The 21,935-nt window shown below is 35.4% G+C and overlaps 2 protein-coding genes across 2 annotated transcripts in view; both read right to left on the bottom strand.

Moving 5' to 3' along the window:
* arrb2b (arrestin, beta 2b) overlaps positions 1–7,464 on the bottom strand; it is a 53,396-nt gene extending 45,932 nt beyond the window's left edge. The window contains exon 1 of the mRNA XM_051114269.1: positions 7,241–7,464. Coding sequence (XP_050970226.1) covers positions 7,241–7,263 — 23 coding nt within the window. The 5' untranslated portion in view covers positions 7,264–7,464. The remainder of the gene's footprint in view (positions 1–7,240) is intronic.
* Positions 7,465–10,203: 2,739 nt separating this feature from the next.
* On the bottom strand, positions 10,204–14,885 carry hmgb3a (high mobility group box 3a). The gene is made up of 5 exons (XM_051114119.1): positions 14,737–14,885; positions 12,656–12,864; positions 12,396–12,535; positions 11,488–11,662; positions 10,204–11,402 (listed from the first exon to the last, which is right to left on the bottom strand). The coding sequence occupies exons 2-5, from the start codon at positions 12,803–12,805 to the stop codon at positions 11,223–11,225; spliced, it is 645 nt and encodes a 214-aa protein (XP_050970076.1). The 5' UTR covers positions 12,806–12,864; positions 14,737–14,885; the 3' UTR covers positions 10,204–11,222.
* Positions 14,886–21,935: the final 7,050 nt, after the last annotated feature.

The following is a 21,935-nucleotide window of genomic DNA, read 5'->3' on the forward strand; positions in this document are numbered from 1 at the left end:
CAAACCCCTAATCTTTGGTAACCACATGGATGATAGCATAAATTGCATGCAATTTCTTTAAAGTAAAGTTTAAAAGTAAAAGTATAATATTACTTTATATCAGGAAGTTTTTCAACTGGCAAAAATAGGGACAGCTCACCCAAAAATGAAATACAATTGGAGTTATAATAATACAATTGGAGTTATATTAAAAAAAAATGTCCTGGCTCCTCCCAGCTTTATAATGGCAGTGAATGGCTACTGATGTTCAATAGTCCAAAAAAAATTTAAATATGGATATTTTTCTTACACAAACCCATCGATTCACTTCAGAAGGCCTTTATTAAACTCCCAGAGTTGCATGGAGCATTTTTTTTTATGATGGATGGATGCACTTTATTAACAGCCATTCACTGCCATTATAAAGCTTGGATAAACCAGGACATTTTTAATACAACTCTGATTGTAATCATCTTACAGAAGAAAGTCATATGCATCTAGAAAGGCTTGAGGATGAGTAAATCAGAGGGTAATTATGAGGGTGAACTATCCCTTTATGTACAAAGTATAAGACACTAGAAACTTTTTAGTGTGCATGTGTAAACCACCTAATTTTTAGCACACTATCAAATAGAGTATACTTTGAAAGGCATTGCATTACACTATATGCTTACGATAAGCGTGTGCATCAAAACGGAGATATACTCTATACATGGAAGGTGGGATGTGCACTGTATCTAGATAACAAAATATTTCCGGCTTTGTTGACTTCAGCCGTTAAGCAACGACCCAGAACAACCTACTAACCATATAGCAACTTGCTAAAATGACTAAAAACTTCATTGAAACCACCCAAAGCATCCTAGCAAGTTTTAGGCAGGCACGTGCCCCTCACATTCACAAAATGTAAAAATATAGAGTAAGCATTAGTTTTTGCAAGTGTGGCCTTAATCAGCACACATAAACCCACAACATATATGAAAACGAAACCAGTGGAGCGGAACATCATTCATCTGGGACAAAATCCCATGAGAGAGGTTAGCTCAGTCCACAGACTAGACTATATGTTAGAGGAAGCGGGCATCTGTTAAATGTAGAGACTTAATCCATCAGTGCAGACAGGTGTCTAAATAGTCTCCAGTGAATTGCCCTTTCAGCCTAAAATGAGATAATGGAGCCATCAACTGATGAATTAGAGGTGTGTGTGTGTGTGTGTGTGAGAGAGAGATAAACACACGCATACAACGAACCTAGGTGGCAATAGCAATGCTGTGACAGTGTTGTGTGCCATTACTGGTAGCACCCTTTCCATCTAGGTCAACGGGACTCAAGGGATAGTTCACCCAAAAACGAATTATCTATCATTATTTACTTACCCTCATGTCGTTCCGAACCTGCATGACCTCCTTTCTTCTGCAAGCGAACACAAAATGTGAAATCCAAAGTGTTTTTGTCTTAACAATGGGTCTAATGTTGTTTGAATCTGTGCGTGGACATAAACATTCATCATAGAATGAATGAATGAAGGTTTGGAACTACGTAAGTAAATAATGACATTGATCATTTTTTGGTTATTAAAAAGTTTCAATCCATTAACCTCGTCAAATGTTCACAGCAGACTCCTTGTGAAACTACAACTGTAATGTTTTCAATCACTGAGAGCAGAAAGGTGAAAAGGTGAGATTAACAGGGCGATGTATAGTATGAGGTCATGAGGGGAGAATTTACAACATGCGCATGTACTGATGCGAATGTGATTTAATGGACCACACCAATCAATCACACTACAAAATGAGGACAACATGAGGGGAGTACGAGTTTGAGCATGCAGATGTTTCAAGCTGGAGTATGGGGAATATACACTAACCAGCCTCCAGCAAATCCCCAACCAGTGTTCAACTCAGCTGCAGGATATTGTGCAAGTATGGTGCAAGTACAAAAACACTGGTATGGAGCTCCATGACATTTCGCTCAGCATTTAAACAACGTTTCCAACCACTTTTCCTGTTTTGGTCTTACCACAGTGATTCCCTGTGATTACAAAACTCGGAGTGACCTGAGGAGTCACTCCCAGTGCATGACAAATTCCTTGGAATAACTCAAGGCTTTTTTCACTCACATCTCTTGTAAACTGGTAATGGACTAAAGAGCAATCATAAACGGACACTTGTGTATAAAAACAGGAGCACAAGTTGCAAATTAGACAAGCACAGCCTTCCTGCTGTTTTAGTCCTCTATCTCCACCTTACTGCTCTAAAGCTTTTTATATGTTCCTGTTCCTCCATTATTCTTTCCATGTTGTTCATCTCAACATTATTTCTTCCTAAATGTTGCTGTTATTTACTCTCGTTTGCTTTGCTATTCAGACATTACATTTACAATTTAAACAATTATTATTAATTATTACAAATAAATTTGCACTTCCCAAAAATAACAATAATTTAGGCTGTGCTAGCTAATGTGTTAAACTGAATATTATGAGATGAGCACAAAGATTTGACATTTAATATACATGTTTAAATAAAAATAGAAATATGCAGTTGGTTTGTTTTTAAAGAATAATACAAGAAGAACAATTTGAGTTTATGACAATTCTAAAAATCTTTTTTTATCCAAAACAAATATTGCTAAACAAGAGATTAAGTAACGTATAAATAACAAATTTAATGCACTGATACTTTGTGTCCTAAATGAAAAGTCATGTAAGAGATGGCAATGCCTACTTCACAGTGACCCGTCTCTCATGTTTGCAAACATTTATATAGGTCAAAACGGTGAAAATGGCTAACTAATTACTAAGTAAACAACCTGGACATCACTTAGGTTCATGAATCAAAAATAACAGACTTGAAACATGAAATGATCCGTGAATAAGCGGTTTTTAGTGAGTAAATGAAAGCTGCACCGCAGTGCTTGTCACTTGGATATATTTATTGTGTTTACAGAGGTTTTGACAACTAATGACTCGAATGGAAGGTAACTAAGTATAATGGACTAACCACAGTTCAAGCTATTGCATTAAAGGCATGCAAAACATTGTTATAATACTGTTACAGTTCTTTTTTGAAGCAATGCAAAATGTTAAAATAAACTTTGTGACTTGATATGTGACCCTGGACCACAAAACTAGCCATAAGGTCAACTTTCTGAAACTGAGATTTATACATCCAAAAGCTTGGCCGAGATACAACTATTTGAATATCTGGAATCTGAAGGTGCAGAAAAAACCCAACAACAACAACAAAAACGAAAATTCCCTTTAAAGTTGTCCAAATGAAGTTCGTAGCAATGCATATTACTAATTTAAAATTAAGTTATTCTATATTTACGGTAGGAAATTTACAAAATATCTTCATGGAACATAATTGTTACTTAATATCCTAATGATTTTTGGCATAAAAGAAAAATTTATCATTTTGCGCCATACAATGTATTTTTAGCTATTGCTACAAATATACTCATGCTAATTAAGACTGGTTTTGTGGTTCAGGGTAACATTTTAACTTGATATTAATAATACAAGCATATTAAAAACAAAGATATAGCATCAACCCCTTGATGATAAATGTTCAATTAACCTGGTAAATGTGTAAACAGAACTAGAACATGAATTTATACTGGATTAAAAATAAAATCAACACACACAGAAGGGATTTGCCTCCTCATTTCAGAAGACCACCACACACAGCTAAGCCTGCAAGATCCACCAACACCCCCACAACAACTCCAGAGTGAACCACGAGAGAGGATGAATCAGAATTTGCCTAGCAAAAACAGCAACAGGCAGGGGTACACTGTTGACATCCATGAGGGTCTTAGGTGGCAAAATTTTAGAAATTGCAAGTATGATAAATTAAAAAACATGGAGTGATATCAAGCTTTAATTTACCCAAGGCTAATTTGAATGCACAGAAGGGCTGATGACACCTACCCAAAACGCCTCTTTCACAGCTTTGCAGCGCTATGAATGTGTGTCAATCAATATGAGCTAAGTTTGCTGTGCACCACTTGCTCTGTAGTGGGCCGATGAACAACTGTTCCCCGCACACAAAAGCCATGCTATTTAATCTTATTACAATACAATAACCATGCAACAATCACTGCTCTCCTTCAAGTTCCTTTTCAAAGCTCACGTTTGTATTTCAGTGGCAAAACGAAACCTTGAGAAGAGAAATATAGAGGTTAAAGGGATGTCTCACAAAAAATTATTTTTTTTTCATAATTTCCTCACCCTCATGTTGTTCCCCTATGACCTACTTTCATCCGTGGAAGACAGAAAGGAGACATTTGGCAAAATTCTAGGAACTGTCAGCCTCGGTAACCGTTCATGTGCATCTTTTCTTCATTCAGTGGAAGTGAACGGTGACCAAGGCTTTTATTTCACACAACACCTTTTGTGTTTCACTAAAGAAAGAAAGTCACACAGGTTTGGTAGAACATAAGGGTTGAACCTTAGGTGAACTGTTGCTTTAACCCTATAAAGACATACTCTACTCTATAATATATTAAAAGGTATAAATTGTAAACATCAAAACTTTGCTAAAAAAACCTGTTACACACAATCTACTATCAACAATCTCTAACTGATAATTCACACATTTTAGTAAGCAAAAAGCCATTTAGTATATTGTTTTTAAATGTTTGCATTCAGGTTGTAGTACATAATCGTGAAATATTTAATGATTTTATTAAGTAATGTTAGAAAACCTTTCAGATTGTTAGTAGTATTTCAGGACAAACATTAACCAAACTAAAGCAACTTGGGTTTACTTTATTAATTAATCTTTTTTTTTTTTTTTTTAAAGAAAAGTCATGTTAAATAGCACAGATCAAATGTGATACAACAGGTTTTTAGGGAACGTCCGTTTGTACCTCTCTCAAAAATAACTGTATTGTACTGAATTGCATTGTGCTTTGACACTCAAAACTGAAAATACAAAGCTTTGATCATAAAACTAAACATTTAAATATCATCTTTATATTACTGGGAGACAAAGAGTGACAGCTGGCATTAATATGCATTCTTGCAGGTATTCTCTTATACCGTTAAACATTACAATCAAAATTTCACCTTACCTTTTACATAATACATCTACACTAAACTGCATATTTTGCTCAGTTTGGTCCTCTAAAAATTCAGGTGTTTTTCCTCCTTGACTGTGAGCTTTATATTATCACTATATCATACGTGACCCTGGACAACAAAACCTTAAGAAGCACGGTTATAGTTGTAGCAATAGCCAAAAAATACACTGTATAGGTCAAAATTATTGATTCTTCTTTTATGCCAAAATCATTAGGATATTGAGTAAAGATCAAGTTTCATGAAGATATTTTGTACATTTCCCACCGTAAATATATTAAAATTTAATTTTTGATTAGAAATATACATTGCTAAGAACTTCAGTTGCACAACTTTAAAGGTGAAATATTTATCTGTTTATTTATTTTGCACCCTCAGATTCCAGATTTTCAAAAAGTTGTATCTTGGGCAAATATTGTCCAGTCCTAACAAACCATACATCAATGGAAAGCTTATTTATTCAGCTTTCAGGTGATGTACACGTCTCAATTTCTGTACACGACCCTTTTGACTATCTTCGTGGGCCTGGGTCACATATATATGGGCTAAAAAAGTCTGATATACCGAATGTGATTCACGTTTTTGTATCATCTATGCAAACTTTAATTATTTCTATACATATTTAAATTATTTATATGTGACCCTGGATCACAAAATTAGTCGTAAGGGTCATTTTTTCAAAATTGAGCTTTATACGTCATATGACAGCTGAATAAATAAGCTTTTCATTGATGTAGTTTGTTAGGACAGGACAATATCTGGCCGAGATACAACTGTTTAAAAATCAGGAATCTGAGGGTGCAAAAAAAATTTAAATATTGAGAAAATCACCCAAGTTGTCCAAATGAAGTTTTATATTACTAATCAAAAATTAGGTTTTCATACATTTACAGTAGGAATTTTACAAAATATCTTAATGGAACATGATCTTTACTTAATTTCCTAATGATTTTTGGCATAAAATCAATAATTTTGACCCATACAATGTATTTTTGGCTATTGCTACAAATAAACCCCAGCGACTTAAGACTGGTTTTGTGGTCCAGGGTCACATATATATATGTAAATGTTTAAAATTCCGTCTGAGAAAAAAATAGATGATTTCATACGTCAGGCTTACAGGGTTAAGAAAATTAACATTGTATGTGAATGTGAAAAAGGGCTCTTGCGTGTATTGTGCAAGTCCTAACTGTGTCATACGTCAAATCAACATTAAAACAGGGTATAACCTGACACGCAACCCTCTGTTAAAGCCCAAAATGTAGCCTACAAATAATCAGGAGGCAGAAAGCCTATGGGTTTCCTCTCATGATGGTGTGAGCCGTGACATGTAAGCAGAACTGAAGGCACAACTGAGAGAATTGCTGGGTTACTCATCAAACTCAGCGCACGTACATGGTCGCCCACGACTCGACTATCTATCTACACTGCGCCTATAGGGCCTATTCTGCACAGAGAGGTGTTAAAATGAGATTTTAGGCACATCAAACCCCGCCGCTTTTCTGCAACAGGAAATGTCGAGGCCTTTTCTGAAAGTTGAGGAAGTGAGCGTGCAGTGATGAGCAGGAATTTCTCGCACTGGGTGCGACAGACTTTTCAGTTTCGGGCAGTGGGGCGGAAAATAATAAACTGTCTGCTCATTTACAATCATGCAGCATTAACATAACCTGTCGTAGTAAGGACTTATTGTAGCGAATGAAATGAGTAAGCGCAGCGAGCGCTGCAAAAAACATATCAGTCACAACTTGGGTTCTCAAACAAGAAGATATCATCAGATCGCAGTTGATAACAAGCCGTTAAAGCAACTAAACGCCGCACTCCCACGCATACTCCGAAGAGATTTCAATTGCAAGGGTGTACAAGAACCGAGCAGGGCTGTAGATTTACGGTGTAGCGTGCTGGTCAGTCACCCCACCCCGGGTGAAGTACATAAGATGTCCAGTGATCATGTTTTTAAGAGCGTTTGCTTCGAGTGCCGATGCATATCGTGTGGGCTACCGATTAAACGCGTGCCTCAGTCAGACAGACTAACGTTAGTAGGTTTCCCACACCATCCCTCCAGCCTTGGAGGTTTGGTGGGACCGTTCATCACAGGGTGGGCTGTGAGAATATGATATCGTGACTTCAAAATAAGAAGTCAGCGCCTGAATTGAACCTGCGCTGAAAACTGCCTCTTACCTGGTCCCCGCCTTGTCGCCCATCTCCGCAGGCCTTTTCCTTCAGTAAGGGGAAGATGCTGTGTAACAGATGTTTAACTGAGCCGAGACTTCGAGTAAAGCGGTCCTCTTTTCCTCAATCACTGCCACTCTCGCAGGCTTTCGCTGGGTAGTTTCCGCAGCCCAGAGACGGAAGCCTCTCACCCCACTCCGCTCGCTGCCGCTTCAGACAGCAAGCAACTGGGCTTTGGCCTCAGACTTTGATAGGCACCGCGAGTAGCCAATCAAAGGCGGAGAAATCTCTGACGTCATTCGGAGGGTCACGAAATCCTCCTACTTTGCCCTAGGGACTACCAATCAGAAATGTCGTTTAGAAAGAACGTGCGCTGCTTAGTACAGTATACGGGTAAAACTACAACATTTACATATTTACGTGCATCATACGGCGTATCCGGGAATCTGTTGAGCGTTTCATTGGAAAAACGGTGAAGATGTGTTTGTAATACAACTGACAGAATTTGGAAGACTTTTGCGTTTTCATCTAAACGTCAACCGCTGAAATGTTATCTCTGAACGCAGATCATTAAAATGTCAAAATGATGAGGCGAATGACATTAAACAGGAACGCAACAGACTGCGAAGGACTGATAAACTGCATTTGTGAAACGATAGTTAATTTTCTCCACGACGAACTAATATAGAGTTCGTTTATGGCCGCATATGACTTCCATCTAATTTCAGCATGTCACTAATGTCATTATCGAAAGAATTCCCATGATGGCATTATGTAACGCAGCCATGAACTCATGGCTCATGCAAACTTGTACAATAAAATAGAGCCTTGCGCCATCTTGTGACGTAAAGACGTAATGTCACCAAATGAATATCAAATATCTTAACACAACCGAGTTAGAAAATAAGCCAGTAGATTACTTCAAGATGTTAAAGGACACTTAAAATCAGGGATTCATAGTTAAAACGTTGATGATTTAAAGATCACATTGCACTAAGGACTTAATTACACAGGGTCGGACTTTTTGAGTACATTCGTGAACCATGATGCAGCCAAGACTGTTATTTAAGTGATGCATTTTTTATAATTATTTATTTAAAACTATTGCTTGTATTGAAGAAAGAAATACAGTTAAGGTCAGAAGTTTACATACACCTTGCAGAATCTGCAAAATGTAATTTTTTTTTCTGTTTAAATCTAGATTAAAGACACATCTTTTTAGCCAAGCGTTCAAATAATGCATCTCATAAACTTTTCCTGCAGTTATATCTGATCAAACGTTCATTATTAATCTTTTAGCTCTGGTTTAATAAATCTTTCCTTTCTTAGTTTGAACAGGAGCTACACTAATTATGTTCCTATTTGTCCTCTGTTTCTGCCATGGGATTGACATGGTAACTAGGAATTCACAAGCTCCAGTTTGGATCCAGAACACTTAAGAAGAGATGATGCCAACCCCACAGAGGACTTCAGATGATACCAACCCTGAAACAACATACAGCACTACCGAATTCTGCTACTAATTTATAGTGTTCTTTGTCTGCTTTGATTACATCATTAATTGATCTTTACCACACATCTCTGCCATATGTACATCAAGCTACTACTACATATATTGTAAAAACGTTAATTTGGTGTAAAGTTGCTTTGCAACGATAGGTATAGTGAAATAAATTTGAATTGAATTTGAATTTTCTACCACAATAAGAGGGATCATACAAAATGCATGTTATTTTTATTTAGTACTGACCTGAATAAGATACTTAACATAAAAGATGTTTTCATATAGTACACAAGAGAAAATAATAGTTCAATTTATAAAAATAAGACAGTTTAAAAGTTTTCTTAATATGGTGTTATTACCTGAATGATCCACAGCTGTTTTTTTTTTTGTTTTGTTTAGTGATAGTTGTTCATGAGTCCCTTGTGTGTCCTGAACAGTTAAACTGCCTGCTGTTCTTGAGAAAAATCCTTCATGTCCTACAGATTCTTTGGTTTTCAGCATTTTTGTGTATTTGAACCCTTTCCAACAATGACTGTATGATTTTAAGATCAATCTTTTCACATTGAGGACAAGTGACAGAGTCATATGCAACTATTAGAGAAGGTTCAAACACTCACTGATGCTTCAGAAGGAAAAACGATGCATTAAGAGCCAGGTGTGTAAACTTTTGAAACAGAATGAAGATATGTACATTTTTCTTATTTTGCCTAAATATCACTTTTTTTCATTTAGTACTGCCCTTCAGAAGCTACAGAAGATACTTGCATGTTCCCCAGAAGACAAAATAAGTTAAATTTACCATGATCTTCAAATTCAAAGAATCAGAAAAAATGGATCTTAAAATCATACAGTCATTGTTGGAAAGGGTTCAAATTCACAAAAATGCTGAAAAACCACAGACTTTGTGGGACCTAAAGGATTTTTCTGAAGAATAGCGAGCAGTTTAACTGTTCAGGACAAACAAGGGACTCATGAACAACTATCACTAAACAAAAAACCAGCTGTGGATTATTCAGGTAACAACAGTATTAGGAATCAAGTGTATGTAAATTTCTAAACTTGGTCATTTTTTAAAATTCATCTATTATTTTCTCTTGTGGACCTTATGTAAATGTCTTTTATGTGAAATATCTTATTGAGGTCACTACTAAATAAAAAATGACATACATTTTGTATGATCCCTCTTATTTTGCTAAAATAATTAACATTTTGCAGATTCTGCAAGGTGTATGTAAACGTTTGTTCTCAACTGTATAAATAAGCCTTAAACGAAAATTTGCGATTTCGATATGACTAGGTGCAAGGGATATCGCTATCATTATAACTTTAAAACTTTAAATACTTGAGGTAAGGATCTGTGGCTATTTTTATAAGTTTTTCAATAAATATTGCACCTACATATGCTAGGTATTGTCATAAAGGTCTATTCATGCTGGTTTCTCTCTCATACAAACATACAAAACACAAATAAAAATGTTTCAATTTAATTGCAAACCTCAAACATATAAAATGAAAATCATAGATACAGATAAGTACAGATTTATCATCAGCATGGTTTCTAACTTTATATTCAACAAAAAAAATAAGAATTAAACTAGGGATGCACAATATGTCAGTGACCATATCAATATTGGCCAGTGTTGACATATTACCAGGGTTTATTTTTATCCAATGCTAACTTTTTGTGCCAGATTTCAAGAGTGCTAACAACTCTTTTCTGCTCCATAATGTAACGTTTTGACCTGACTTCACAGCATTTTACACGAATCGGTATTTCTATAGTGCATTCCTAGATCACACAACAGTTAATATACAGTATAGGAAAGATAATACAAATATCTTTCCTACATTGATCACGGATGTGCTAATATATCATGTAGTATAGTAAACAACATATAGCACACACCCCTGCAGAGGGACTAACTGACGTGCTGGTGGCAAATGCTCTTTTTAGCACTGTTTTTTTCCTAAACTGGACAAGGAAGAGGAAGCTAATGACAGTTTCAGCATGAAATGTCTGATATCGGTGCACAGTTTCAAACCATGACACCTTTCAACATGCAACATACTACAATCATAAACAATATCTACTCAATGTCAACCATATACAGAGCTACACACTCAGGAACCTCTTAAACAAATGAACAAAAAATATATATATAGGGCAGGGATTTACATATACAGGAAGGGTATTACTTGTGTAAAGGCCTTTTGTTATACAATTGGTAAAAGGATACAAAGATGGGCTAGGAAGACACTGGCTACCATGATGAAGTGTGATCTCCACATGTGCACATGCACTCACGCACACAAAGCTGGAAGTAAGAAACTGTGGTAATAAGTCTCTCACCGAAAGCACACAAAACATTCCACTTCTATTAAAACAACAACGGGGCTATGAAAGACCACCAGTGTATTCCGTATCTACTGGACTTCAACGGGGGAGAAATAGGTATTATAATTGATCAAACATACAAAAATGACAGTCTATTCATCATCATCATATTCATCATCATCCTCTTCTTCGTCTTCGTCCTCCTCGTCATCATCCTCATCATCCATATTGCTTTTCATCACGGGTTTCGGAGCCATACCGTTCCCCATCATTCCCATCCCCATGGACATACCACCCCCAGCCTTGCCCTTCGTCTTGTAGTCCGCAACATCCTGCACAAAAAGGAAATATTGTTAAATTGGGAAATTCTGAAATTGTGATTTGGTGGACTACTGAAGCATCTAAATCGAGACATGCCTTTTGATACTTGTCCTTCAGCTTGTTAGCCTTCATCAGATAGGGTTGTTTGTTAGAATCTGTGAGACTGTTCCACATCTCGCCGAGTTTTTTGGCCACATCTCCGATGCCCAAGCTGGGATACTGAGCTTTGATTTGTGGACGATGTTCCGAGCAGAACAGGAAAAATCCAGAGCTGATGATCATAAAAGGTGGCGAGATAAATTTATTCATCAACATTTGTAAGATAATGCTCTATTTACCCTGGAAAGAAAATAAAATCAAATTAATGTCTATCATTGAAAACTCCATGTAACAAATAAGATGCCAAAATATTAGAATATAAGGCAACATAGCAAATGAAACCCTGTTTACCATCCTAGTGAAAAACAAATATACTGAAATGTATTTGGAATACATTTGTTTTATGCTAAATATACTACAAATACATTTACATATTTATGTACTTAATAAAAATACCTTGCAATTGCACTTTTAGTGTACTGAAGTGGTATAATTGTAATTAATTTTGTCCTTAATTTTGCACTTTAATTGTGCAGACGTATAACTAAAGATATACTTATATTTGATTGTACTAAAGTGGAACTATTGCAAGTATACTTTGTTATTCAAAGATCATATAATCCTCATTAATAGTTAGGCTTAATATTTAGAAATGTGCATTGTGCACATTACAAGTAGTACTCCAAATAAAGTTTTATCATAATGTTTATATCAAGAAGTCTCAAGTGATATGTCAGTAAATGTGTTAACAGATTTGAACTATACTTAATTTCTAAAATAAATATATTTTAAATATATAACTTTCTTACTAAGGCACCAGCATCAAATTAACAAAATATCCTTTGTAATGACGGCATATAGACCGTTTTAGAAATACTGATGTGATGTGTGTCAGGTCTACTCACGGTGGTCTCTTGGGTGCGTTGGGATCCTTCTTTTTGCCTCTCTTGCCTCCAGGCATGTAATGCATCATCTCTTGATCATAACGCACCTTATCCTGTTTGGCCATGTCTTCAAACCTGGATTTCTCTTTATCAGACATCGCCTACGCAACAAATCAAACAAAAGAGAATTTTCCACTAAGAATATGAAAGTACCTCTGCATTGCTTGATTTAAATCATTTGAGTCAAATAACATTAGGAAATTTCATTTTTCAAATCTAACCTTCCATCTTGCAGAGCATCTTTTGGAGAATTCTGAAAAGCTGACTGGAATCTCAGGGCTTTTCTTCTTGTGCTCCTCTCTGCATGTCTGAACGAAGTAGGCATATGCAGACATCTTGCCCTTGGGCTTCCTAGGGTCTCCTTTTGCCATTTTCGTTGGATGAGAGGGGCCTATGTTCTCTGACGTCTTCTCTTGTGCTGTATTCGTATCTAAAATGATAGGAAACAAAAAGCATAAAACAACAGAAAAAAAAAAAAACATTACTAATTTTTCAGGTGTGACTATTAAAAACTAATTAAAACACAAAATGGCTTATTGCACTTTTATTTTTTATTTTTTTTAAACAGAACTACATTTTTTTTTTTTTTACATCAGTGGGGTGCAGGGCTTATTAGACTAAGATGATACACAAAGGGAATTCCAGACCCGTCCTTCTTGCATGGGGGATGTGAACTGATTATTAATGAGACTGATTGGTGTTCACAGCCTTTTTTTGGACTCCCAGCGCCATATTCTTTGTGGATACTGTGCTATAGCAATTAACAATACACCTTTTATTGTTTGTTATTATTAGCAAAAGTTTGGGCTACTCTATTGCACAGACATGAATTTCCTTCATGCACAGTCTTATGGGTTACACAGAAGCGCACTTGGGCGCTCATGCGAGGATGGTTGTGGTAAGCAATGAAAGTGGCTTCTAAAAACAAAAAGGCTAGAATTACTCAACATCCTTCACACAAAAGCATCCTCATGACAGAAACTGTTGTTTATTTTGGTAAATCTTTTACGCCTTATTAATATTTTATTTCGAGCTCAGTTGCTTTTCTTGGTTTAAAACTATGCATTACAGCGTTCTGCCTGTTTACAAGCATATAGAGGCTGTTATATATAGCACTGGTATAAGCTCTGCCTTGCGCTGCCGTTCTTCATTCATTAAAATGGCTTCTTTGCAGAGCGAGCAAACAGATGGGTTGACCGTGCAACAAAGCAACACACCCCCCCTTGGGTTTAAAAGACGATTTAAACGATCCAAGGGGTTTAATGAAAAGAAAAACATATTTATCAACTAAAATAAATGTTGTACTTTAAGTTTCAAATGACTGTAAAAGCCTGTCAGTCCATATTTCGGCGCATTTAACTGTTTTTCCAAGTTGAGCCCTAGCTGTCGCTTGGCGCAGTGCTGCCTTAACAAAGACTACAGCCAGCCATTGCCTATGCGAGTATAACAGCGCAACTGTCAAGCTGAAAAAGATGATAAATCGCAATGCACTGTCTTTATTTTAATCCAAAGAGTTAGAGATAGACATTCTATGGCGAAAACGAAAAAAACGGACAGTTTTGCATGTAAAATGGATGTTTTATGTCTGAAATTATCCCGTCCTTGCTGCGTGAAGGAATAGCTGCTCGTCAATGGTCTCAATCGCCAGCCATTTTAATACACGGCAAGCGCGCTTGTTTAAGTTGGAAAAGGAAAAATGCGATAACATATTTCCAGCGCGATTACAGATTCGTTTTTCACATGATAAGATAGAGAGCAAAGAAATATCGCATAAGCGAATGATCTCGAGAACCAAATATTATATTTCGCGAAGATGTCATCGAAATCGGTCTGTATAGAAGAAGGCAGGGTGGTTCATAGACAGGACACAGCGAGCCATATTCAGCAGCGATGCGCGTATAGAATACAGTCCGGGAATAAAAAAAAATCAGTTTAATAACTTTTAGTCTTTAAGTATAAGGAAAGAAAACAGTATGAGTGGTGATAACAGTAAATGTGAAAATTACGTTTGACCTCTATAAAAATGCAGTTTTATTGACGTTTCTGTGATTTAATAGAAATAGGAAATATCTCAGAAAGACAAAAAGCAAAGATTGGCAAACAAACTGCAGATATGCATAACTCCTACTTGACCTTCACATATGAACAGATTTATTAAAAAAATCACATTTATTCTCTTTAGGGGAATAAATGTTAGTTTCACATTTAATTTATAAAACACATATAAATGTGAATTAAATTACATATGTGAGCAAAAAATGACTGAAATGTGTTGTGTTAAATATTAGACGGCATTCCGTACCTGTGTTGTTGAGTTGATTGAAATCTCGCCACTGTCTTCCCTTCTCTCTCCTCTTTAAACCCCATGCGCTCAGCCTCGCGCTAGCTCAACACGAGACCGGCCTGATTGGCTAAGCAGTCTCGCCGATTCAAAACAACCTCCATTCCTCGCCATTGGGCAGCGCTGCATGCACATCTAGCGACTCTTCTTCCAGATTGGTCCTGTCGAGGGTTTTCGTATGCCCGGCCTCTTTACTTTACTTTTTAGGATTCTTAGAGAACTCACGCTGAAGAGCTCTGGCCTTCAGTTTTTCTACATTTTCCTTGTTAAGGTTAGCTCCAATATATGACACTTTGTCAACATGGATTTAGAGGATGCTTAGAAAACCTGCAAAGGCACAAACACCAGGTTGCCATTCTTGTATGTTGTTTTGAGTTATATTTTCTTTTTTTTAGTACTTCTGTGCTTTAACTTCTACCCTAGTAATGATTCCCACCAAAATACAAAGGATGGATTATAGTCTTGCAAGGACAAGACTTTGTCACAGTTGTAAGATATAAATGTAAAAAAGCCAGGAAAGCACTTCATAATTACATAATTAAGCATAATTACATTATAAATGGGCCATTCTATAGAATTGGTCCAAAGTCAGAGTTCGAAACGTCTTCAAATAAATGTTTTTTTTTTTTTTTTTTCCAAAAAATAAAAAAATAAATTGTATGTATGCAAACTGTATAATATCCAAGGTACACATTTCTAGTAATTGTGCAGTTATTTCTTATATTGTATTTTCAGAAAGTTTTGAAATTTTTATCCTCTCCCCAAATTTGTCACTACCGCAACATCGTAATAATATTTTGACTATTAAGCTTTTGCTTACATCTGCATTGTAAATATGTTTTTTGCTATTTTATACATTTTTTTAAGGTAAATCAATACCGGTTACATTTTTAACAATATTTCAAGTGTAATTTATGAGATTTGTTGTATTTTGAATCCAGTTTTTCTTTGCAAAAGGCAAAAAGTTGATCATACTGATTTCAAAATTAAGGATTTATTAGTTCGAATATATATTGAACCAGAAACTATCATAACATCTAAGTTGATAATTCAGTATACTTTATTTTTGAGAAAACATCCCATGTTTCGGGCATTTTAACATACTAAAACATACTAAAATATAAAAAATGCATAACTCAACTAAACTTTTCTTTATTTCCCTTACATTTGAGGATTATGTGTTCCATTTTGTCATGTTTTGGTCCTGACTGTTTCGGTAGTGACAATTTTATGGGATAACACCTAAAAAAACCAAAGTTGTCACTACTGAAACAGTCAGTAACACCAAATGTTTTGGTAATGACTGTTTCAGAAGTGACAATTTTAGATACTTTTGAACCTAGCTCAAAGATGCTAATCAACACATGGTTTGCTAGCACTGTTCTGAACAGTGGTACACATATAAAAACTAAATGGTATGGAATAACTTCCAAAAAATACTTTTGAACACATTTACGTCAAAATGATGGGGCCTATCTACTCGCCATCTAGCTATGAGAGAGAGTGACGCATGTATACAGTGTTGCCAACTTAGCAATTTTGTGACTAGATTTAGCAACTTTTCAGACTACCCTAGCCACTTTTGCTTCAAAAAGCAAATTTAACTATTTTTAAAATTTATTTGGCAACTTTTAGCAACTGTGACTCAAATAAGGCACACATTTTCCCTCTAAATTACACAAAAAGAGGAAATCAGTTGTGTCTAGCAGTACACATATCACGTGAATTAAGTTGCCAGTTGCAATAATAATAACATATTGTTATTGGTTTGTACCTGCACTTCTTGATCAGTTAAAAAGATATAAAAAAATGGAAAAGGTACTGGTAATTTTTAAATTCCGGTTAAAACCCTGTGAAAAAAAATCAATGCAGAAAATTCCTTCAAATTAACATAGTACATTATGCCCTATTTTACACTTTCCTAAAAATGTAGCATACTAACGAACTTCCAATACACTACTCAAAATATAATTGTTCAGAATGTGTAGTTTTACTAGTTAATAAGAAAAAAATATAATTGTTAAAAAATTTGTAAATATTCAATAATTCAATGTTGTATTTAAAAATAAATATATTATATTATTTATATTTGAATATTATTTTTACTAACAAATCTAAATTAACATTTCAAATCATATCCAGAATCTTTTTTATTATTATTATTTTAAGTGATCTGACTGTATTGTATGCAGTTTTGCGTTGTGATTATATAATGATGTCATCACGCACAACATCATTTAGCAACTTTTAGCAACAAATTGTCCGGCCTTTAGCGACTTTCCCTGAAAATAAGTTGGCAACACTGCATGTATATTTCCTTATCATAAATGTAGGGGTGTATATAAAATCAGTCTCAGCCAATGGACTAAAACATACACTGTTTTAGTAGTGACGTGGGTTAGGGTTCGGGACAGCTGCCTCCCAACTGAAAATACCCTTAAATGATGATTATATACATATTAAGCTCATAATATTTTAAATATAATTGTGGGTTTTAATAGATAATAGAAGGATCTTAGTAAACATCTAAGATTTAAATACTTGCATGTTTTTTTTCCTCAAATATGAGAGAAAAAAGTTGCAATAAACACAAAAATGTACTGCAACTAGTATCAGCCCAGATGAAAAACAAGTGCTCTATTTGCACACACTAATTTTGTACCTTATATACTAAAAAACATTCTTTAGTACTTAAAATAATCCAAAATGTGCTAATTTTGACATGAAAATGAAAATATTTAAATATTTTTTTACATGAATATGAATTAAAATGTGCTTTTAACAAACTCTCTTTATTAAAAATGCATTTAGTTACCACTTGTAGTACACTTGAACCCACTAGTGCGTGAAAGATAGGTTCAAGTGTATACAAATGGTAACTAAGATGTTCTTAAAATTATCTTAATAATTTTAGTATATTAAGTACAAAATTAGTGAGTGAAAATAGAGCGCTTTAATTACGTCATGGAAGTGCACTTTTTTCACCTGGGAAGGCTGATATGTTCATCATTGTTAGTGCCATGAGCGGTTAACACATATTTCTCACATCTGTTTATTTCACACATTCAAGCACTGTTTTATATGAGTTTTACAGTTGCTGGGACACTGCAGGCCTATTAGCTTAAGGCCCTTGACAGATGGTTTAGATAAGGATGGTTTAATATTTTGTATGCATTTAAACCGTAAACTATCAGACATTTCCAGTGTGGTGCTTGAAATCATATTTACCACCACATAAAACTGTTATAATATACCCTGCAGGGTTCATGCATACTTTCTTTTCTTTTATATTTTATAGGACATAGCAGATTGTAATAGACCCATTTTGTTTTGTTTTATACTACATTATTATGATCGATGTCTTCAGTGTTGTGCCTGAGAAGAGCAAGACCAACATAATATGGTGTTCCATTCAAACCAGCACAAAAACAGATCTCTTGACTTGTTTCATATGCACTTGTATATACGCAATGTTTTATGTTTGCAATGTAGACTGTCCAATGACAGCCTAGCAAACATAAATCAAAATCTGTTTTGTCAAATATGTCATGTGTGTCATTTTATGCTTTCTACAGACTGTGAGACTTCAGCAGTCCTGTAAGATCATTACAAATCACAATGCACAACACAGAACTAATAAACTTGGGTACGACATACATATAAGTAGTCTGTACCAATGATATGTAGTCGTAAGCTACAATGCAGCATAATACAGAAGAAAAAATATTATGTGCTAGTGGTAAACAAACACAGCAAGAATCACTTGAGCTTTGGGAATAGCATTTTTAATGTGTACTGAAAAAGGACAGTAAATTCTTTTTTTAAATTCTAAATTCTTAAAGTCTTTCAGCCTCAATGGCATTTATGTTTTAGCACCATGTCACACTGATCAATCAATTTTATTGGCTAGTCAGTAGTTGTAGGTCATAGCAGCAAACACTCTGTGAGATAGTCATCCTAAATTTCTGACACTGTCAGAAAATTACTGCATGCTACCTTTGGTCACAAGACCATGACAATGGCTGTTTTTGAACCTGTCTCACAGTATGACGCAGGACCACCATTTAGGAACCACGGCGAAAAAAATTGCCAGGATTGTTTCACAATGGTCATCTTTTGCTTAGGACAGCCCCAGATCATACGATGTATCCACCTTTTTCTTCAACGCGGAAGTAAGCCTATGGGTGAGATTTCCAGTTCAGTATCCGCTTAGAAATAACAAGAAGAATAACATTTTGCAGTAAACGGTAAAACTGTTTGCACTGCAAACCAGTGTGTTCATAATTAAGAAAATACATTAAAATAATATGGCAAGACATGCCAATTTGCAATATCAAGCAACAAAACGAACCGTTTCGTATAGCTAAAAATAGCTGGACGTGGATGAGACTGGAAACCAGACCCATTGTTCAGAATGTGACCCAGACCCAGACCCATTCTTACAGGAAGATAAAGGTGGATACCGGGCATTACAAGCAATGCTAAACTTGCAGATGAATTACAGCACATATGCTTCCTGTTTCAGAATTGGTGCACCACTACAGAGATGCTATGCTGAATATGCCACATCAAAGTGGAACTTCCTTGACTTCAGCGTCACCACTACTAAGCTTCCGACGGTTCTTCATTGTTCTTATAGATGACGTTCAAGTGATGACGTTTAATGTCCCCGACAACCCCTGTAGTCTCATTGACCACTTGTTAGCAACTGCCATTGTCAAGAGAAGTAAAAGTTTTTAAAACATCACAAGGGGCTATTACTGATGTATTTTATGTTATAGAATAAAACAGCTCACTGATGCTTCAGAAGGAAAAATGATGCATTAAGAGCCGGGGGGTACAAACTTTTCAAAATTTGAAGATCAGGGTAAATTTAACTTATTTTGTCTTCTGGGAAACATGTAAGTATCTTCTGTAGCTTCTAAAGAGCAGTACTAAATGAAAAAAATATGATATTTAGGCAAAATAAGGAAAATGTACATATCCTCATTCCGTTCAAAAGTTTTCACTCCTGGCTCTTAATGCATCGTGTTTCCTTCTGAAGCATCAGTGAGCGTTGGAGCCTTCTGTAATAGTTCCTCAGTTGTCCTCAGTGTAAAAAGATGGATCTAAATCATATAGTCATTGTTGGCAAGGGTTTAAATACACAAAAATGCTGAAAAGCCCAAGAATCTGTGGGAACTGAATGACTTTTCCGAAGAAAAGTGGGCAGTTTAACTGTTCAGGACAAACAAGGGACTCATGAACAACTATCACTAAACAAAAAACAGCTGTGGATCATTCAGGTAATAACACTGTATTAAGAATTAAGTGTATGTAAACTTTTGAACAGTCATTTTTATAAATTCAACTATTATTTTCTCTTGTGGACTATATGTAAACATCTTTTATATGAAATATCTTATTCAGGTCAGTACTAAATAAAAAACTAACATGAATTTTGTATGATCCCTCTTATTTTGCTAAAATAATTAACATTTTGCAGATTCTGTAAGGTGTATGTAAACTTTTGACTTCAACTGTATACTGAGGTTGTGTTAACCTAAACCACACACCTTATTTCAGACATTTACCAAAAGCCTGATAAAAAAAAAAACATTGACTGAGACAATGGAACTCAAAGTTCTAAAATGCATCTTGAACAAAACAAGAAAGCATGGAAAAAGTAGACCTACGATATGATCTCATATGCACCACTTACCTAGATTATGCACCCATCTTATACATTTTCTGTGAGCATACCACGATGAACAGAAAGGAGTCACTGTGGCGCTTTCAATTTACATTACATTTACTGTATGTACTGTATTCACAAAACATCTTAAGGCTAAAAGTAGCTCATAGGAGAAAATCTTAAAAATAATAAGCGTGTAAATCCTAAAGTCATGCATATCTGACTATCAGCCATGATTATTCTACCCTGTTAATGAAAAGGCTGTTTATATGCATATCTGCTAACTGTTTATAAGAGGCACATAGATAAGAGGCTGACAATTAACTGAACATATACTTGTTTAATTAGTGACACTTAGCCTGCATTTAAAAGTCTTTATTGGAATCTGGCAGCATTTTTATTTTAAAACCTTTATTTGAATATGCAACATAATATTGTGCTCCACAATATTTCTATGAATAAATCTCTGACAGAGACCCCTCCCCTTTCAGCCAATCACAGTGTGCACAGTTAGTCAGCATGCTGACATCATCCATAACAACAAGGTCAACCTCGCCCTTACTCTTAGCTTAACACTATTCCTTAGTAGAAGTTTGTCTCAGCAGCTTTGTGAAGGTTTTAAGAGAAAACTCTTAGCTAAAAACTTTTACTTCTATTTAAGAAATCTCTTAGTGGTAACGTAAAATGTTTTGTGAATACGAGCCCAGAAGTCAAAGAGAACATCAAAACTCAAAAGTACATGCAAATACACTGGTCATTTATGCCTTCCTTTCTAAAAGTGGATCATAAAAAACGTACAAATAAGAATTAAAACCTGCAAATTACTATATTTGCCAGTTAGTGACTGAAAGTTACACATGCTGCTACTATAACAACAGCGTCGTGCACAGATCTCCACAGGGGCAGGGGCGCGATTTAGGGGTCCAAAAGGCAGGGGCTTAAGCCCCTCCACAAAATAATAGTGTTTTCGTTGCAATAACAATTCAACATATAACTATGTCTGATAGCAAATATTTGTAGGCCAAATCATTTAAAATATTTCAGCCTGTTTTAAAGGTCTTCATGCTTTTATTTGTCCAAGTACCAGTGGATTTGGACTTTATACTGTTTATTTACTAACTCCTGCACTTCACAGCAGGTTTTGTGTTGCTTTAATAGTGTTGTTTTTTGTTTTTTTTTTCAAAAGTGCAAGTAATTTCTTAATGCATTAAACTTTTTAATTAACAAATAATTACTGCACATAAATTGACTACATGTGATCCATGTGTTAACCCACCAAACATATTAATTATTAACTGAAGTCAATTGTGCGAGTCACTTAATTATTCAGAGACGCACAATTATCCTAATTCAGTCATTCTAGGTGAATAGACAAAAGCACGAGAGAAGGTCATCTTATCTTCTCGAGCAGACTGTAAACACGCTCTTATCGCGCGTATTCTACATCAGCTGGTCACAAAGTTCACTAGTATGTTCACACATAACT

This window comes from Labeo rohita, chromosome 7 (assembly GCF_022985175.1).
Source record: "Labeo rohita strain BAU-BD-2019 chromosome 7, IGBB_LRoh.1.0, whole genome shotgun sequence".
In the NCBI taxonomy this organism is placed as follows: domain Eukaryota; kingdom Metazoa; phylum Chordata; class Actinopteri; order Cypriniformes; family Cyprinidae; genus Labeo; species Labeo rohita.

Coding starts and splice junctions, on each gene's coding strand:
- hmgb3a (XM_051114119.1), bottom strand. CDS start 12,805: ATGGCAAAAGGAGACCCTAGGAAGCCCAAGGGCAAGATGTCTGCATAT. Junction 12,536..12,655: donor GATGCTCTGCAAGATGGAAG/GTTAGATTTGAA, acceptor TTTGTTGCGTAG/GCGATGTCTGATAAAGAGAA. Junction 11,663..12,395: donor AACGCACCCAAGAGACCACC/GTGAGTAGACCT, acceptor TATGATCATCAG/CTCTGGATTTTTCCTGTTCT.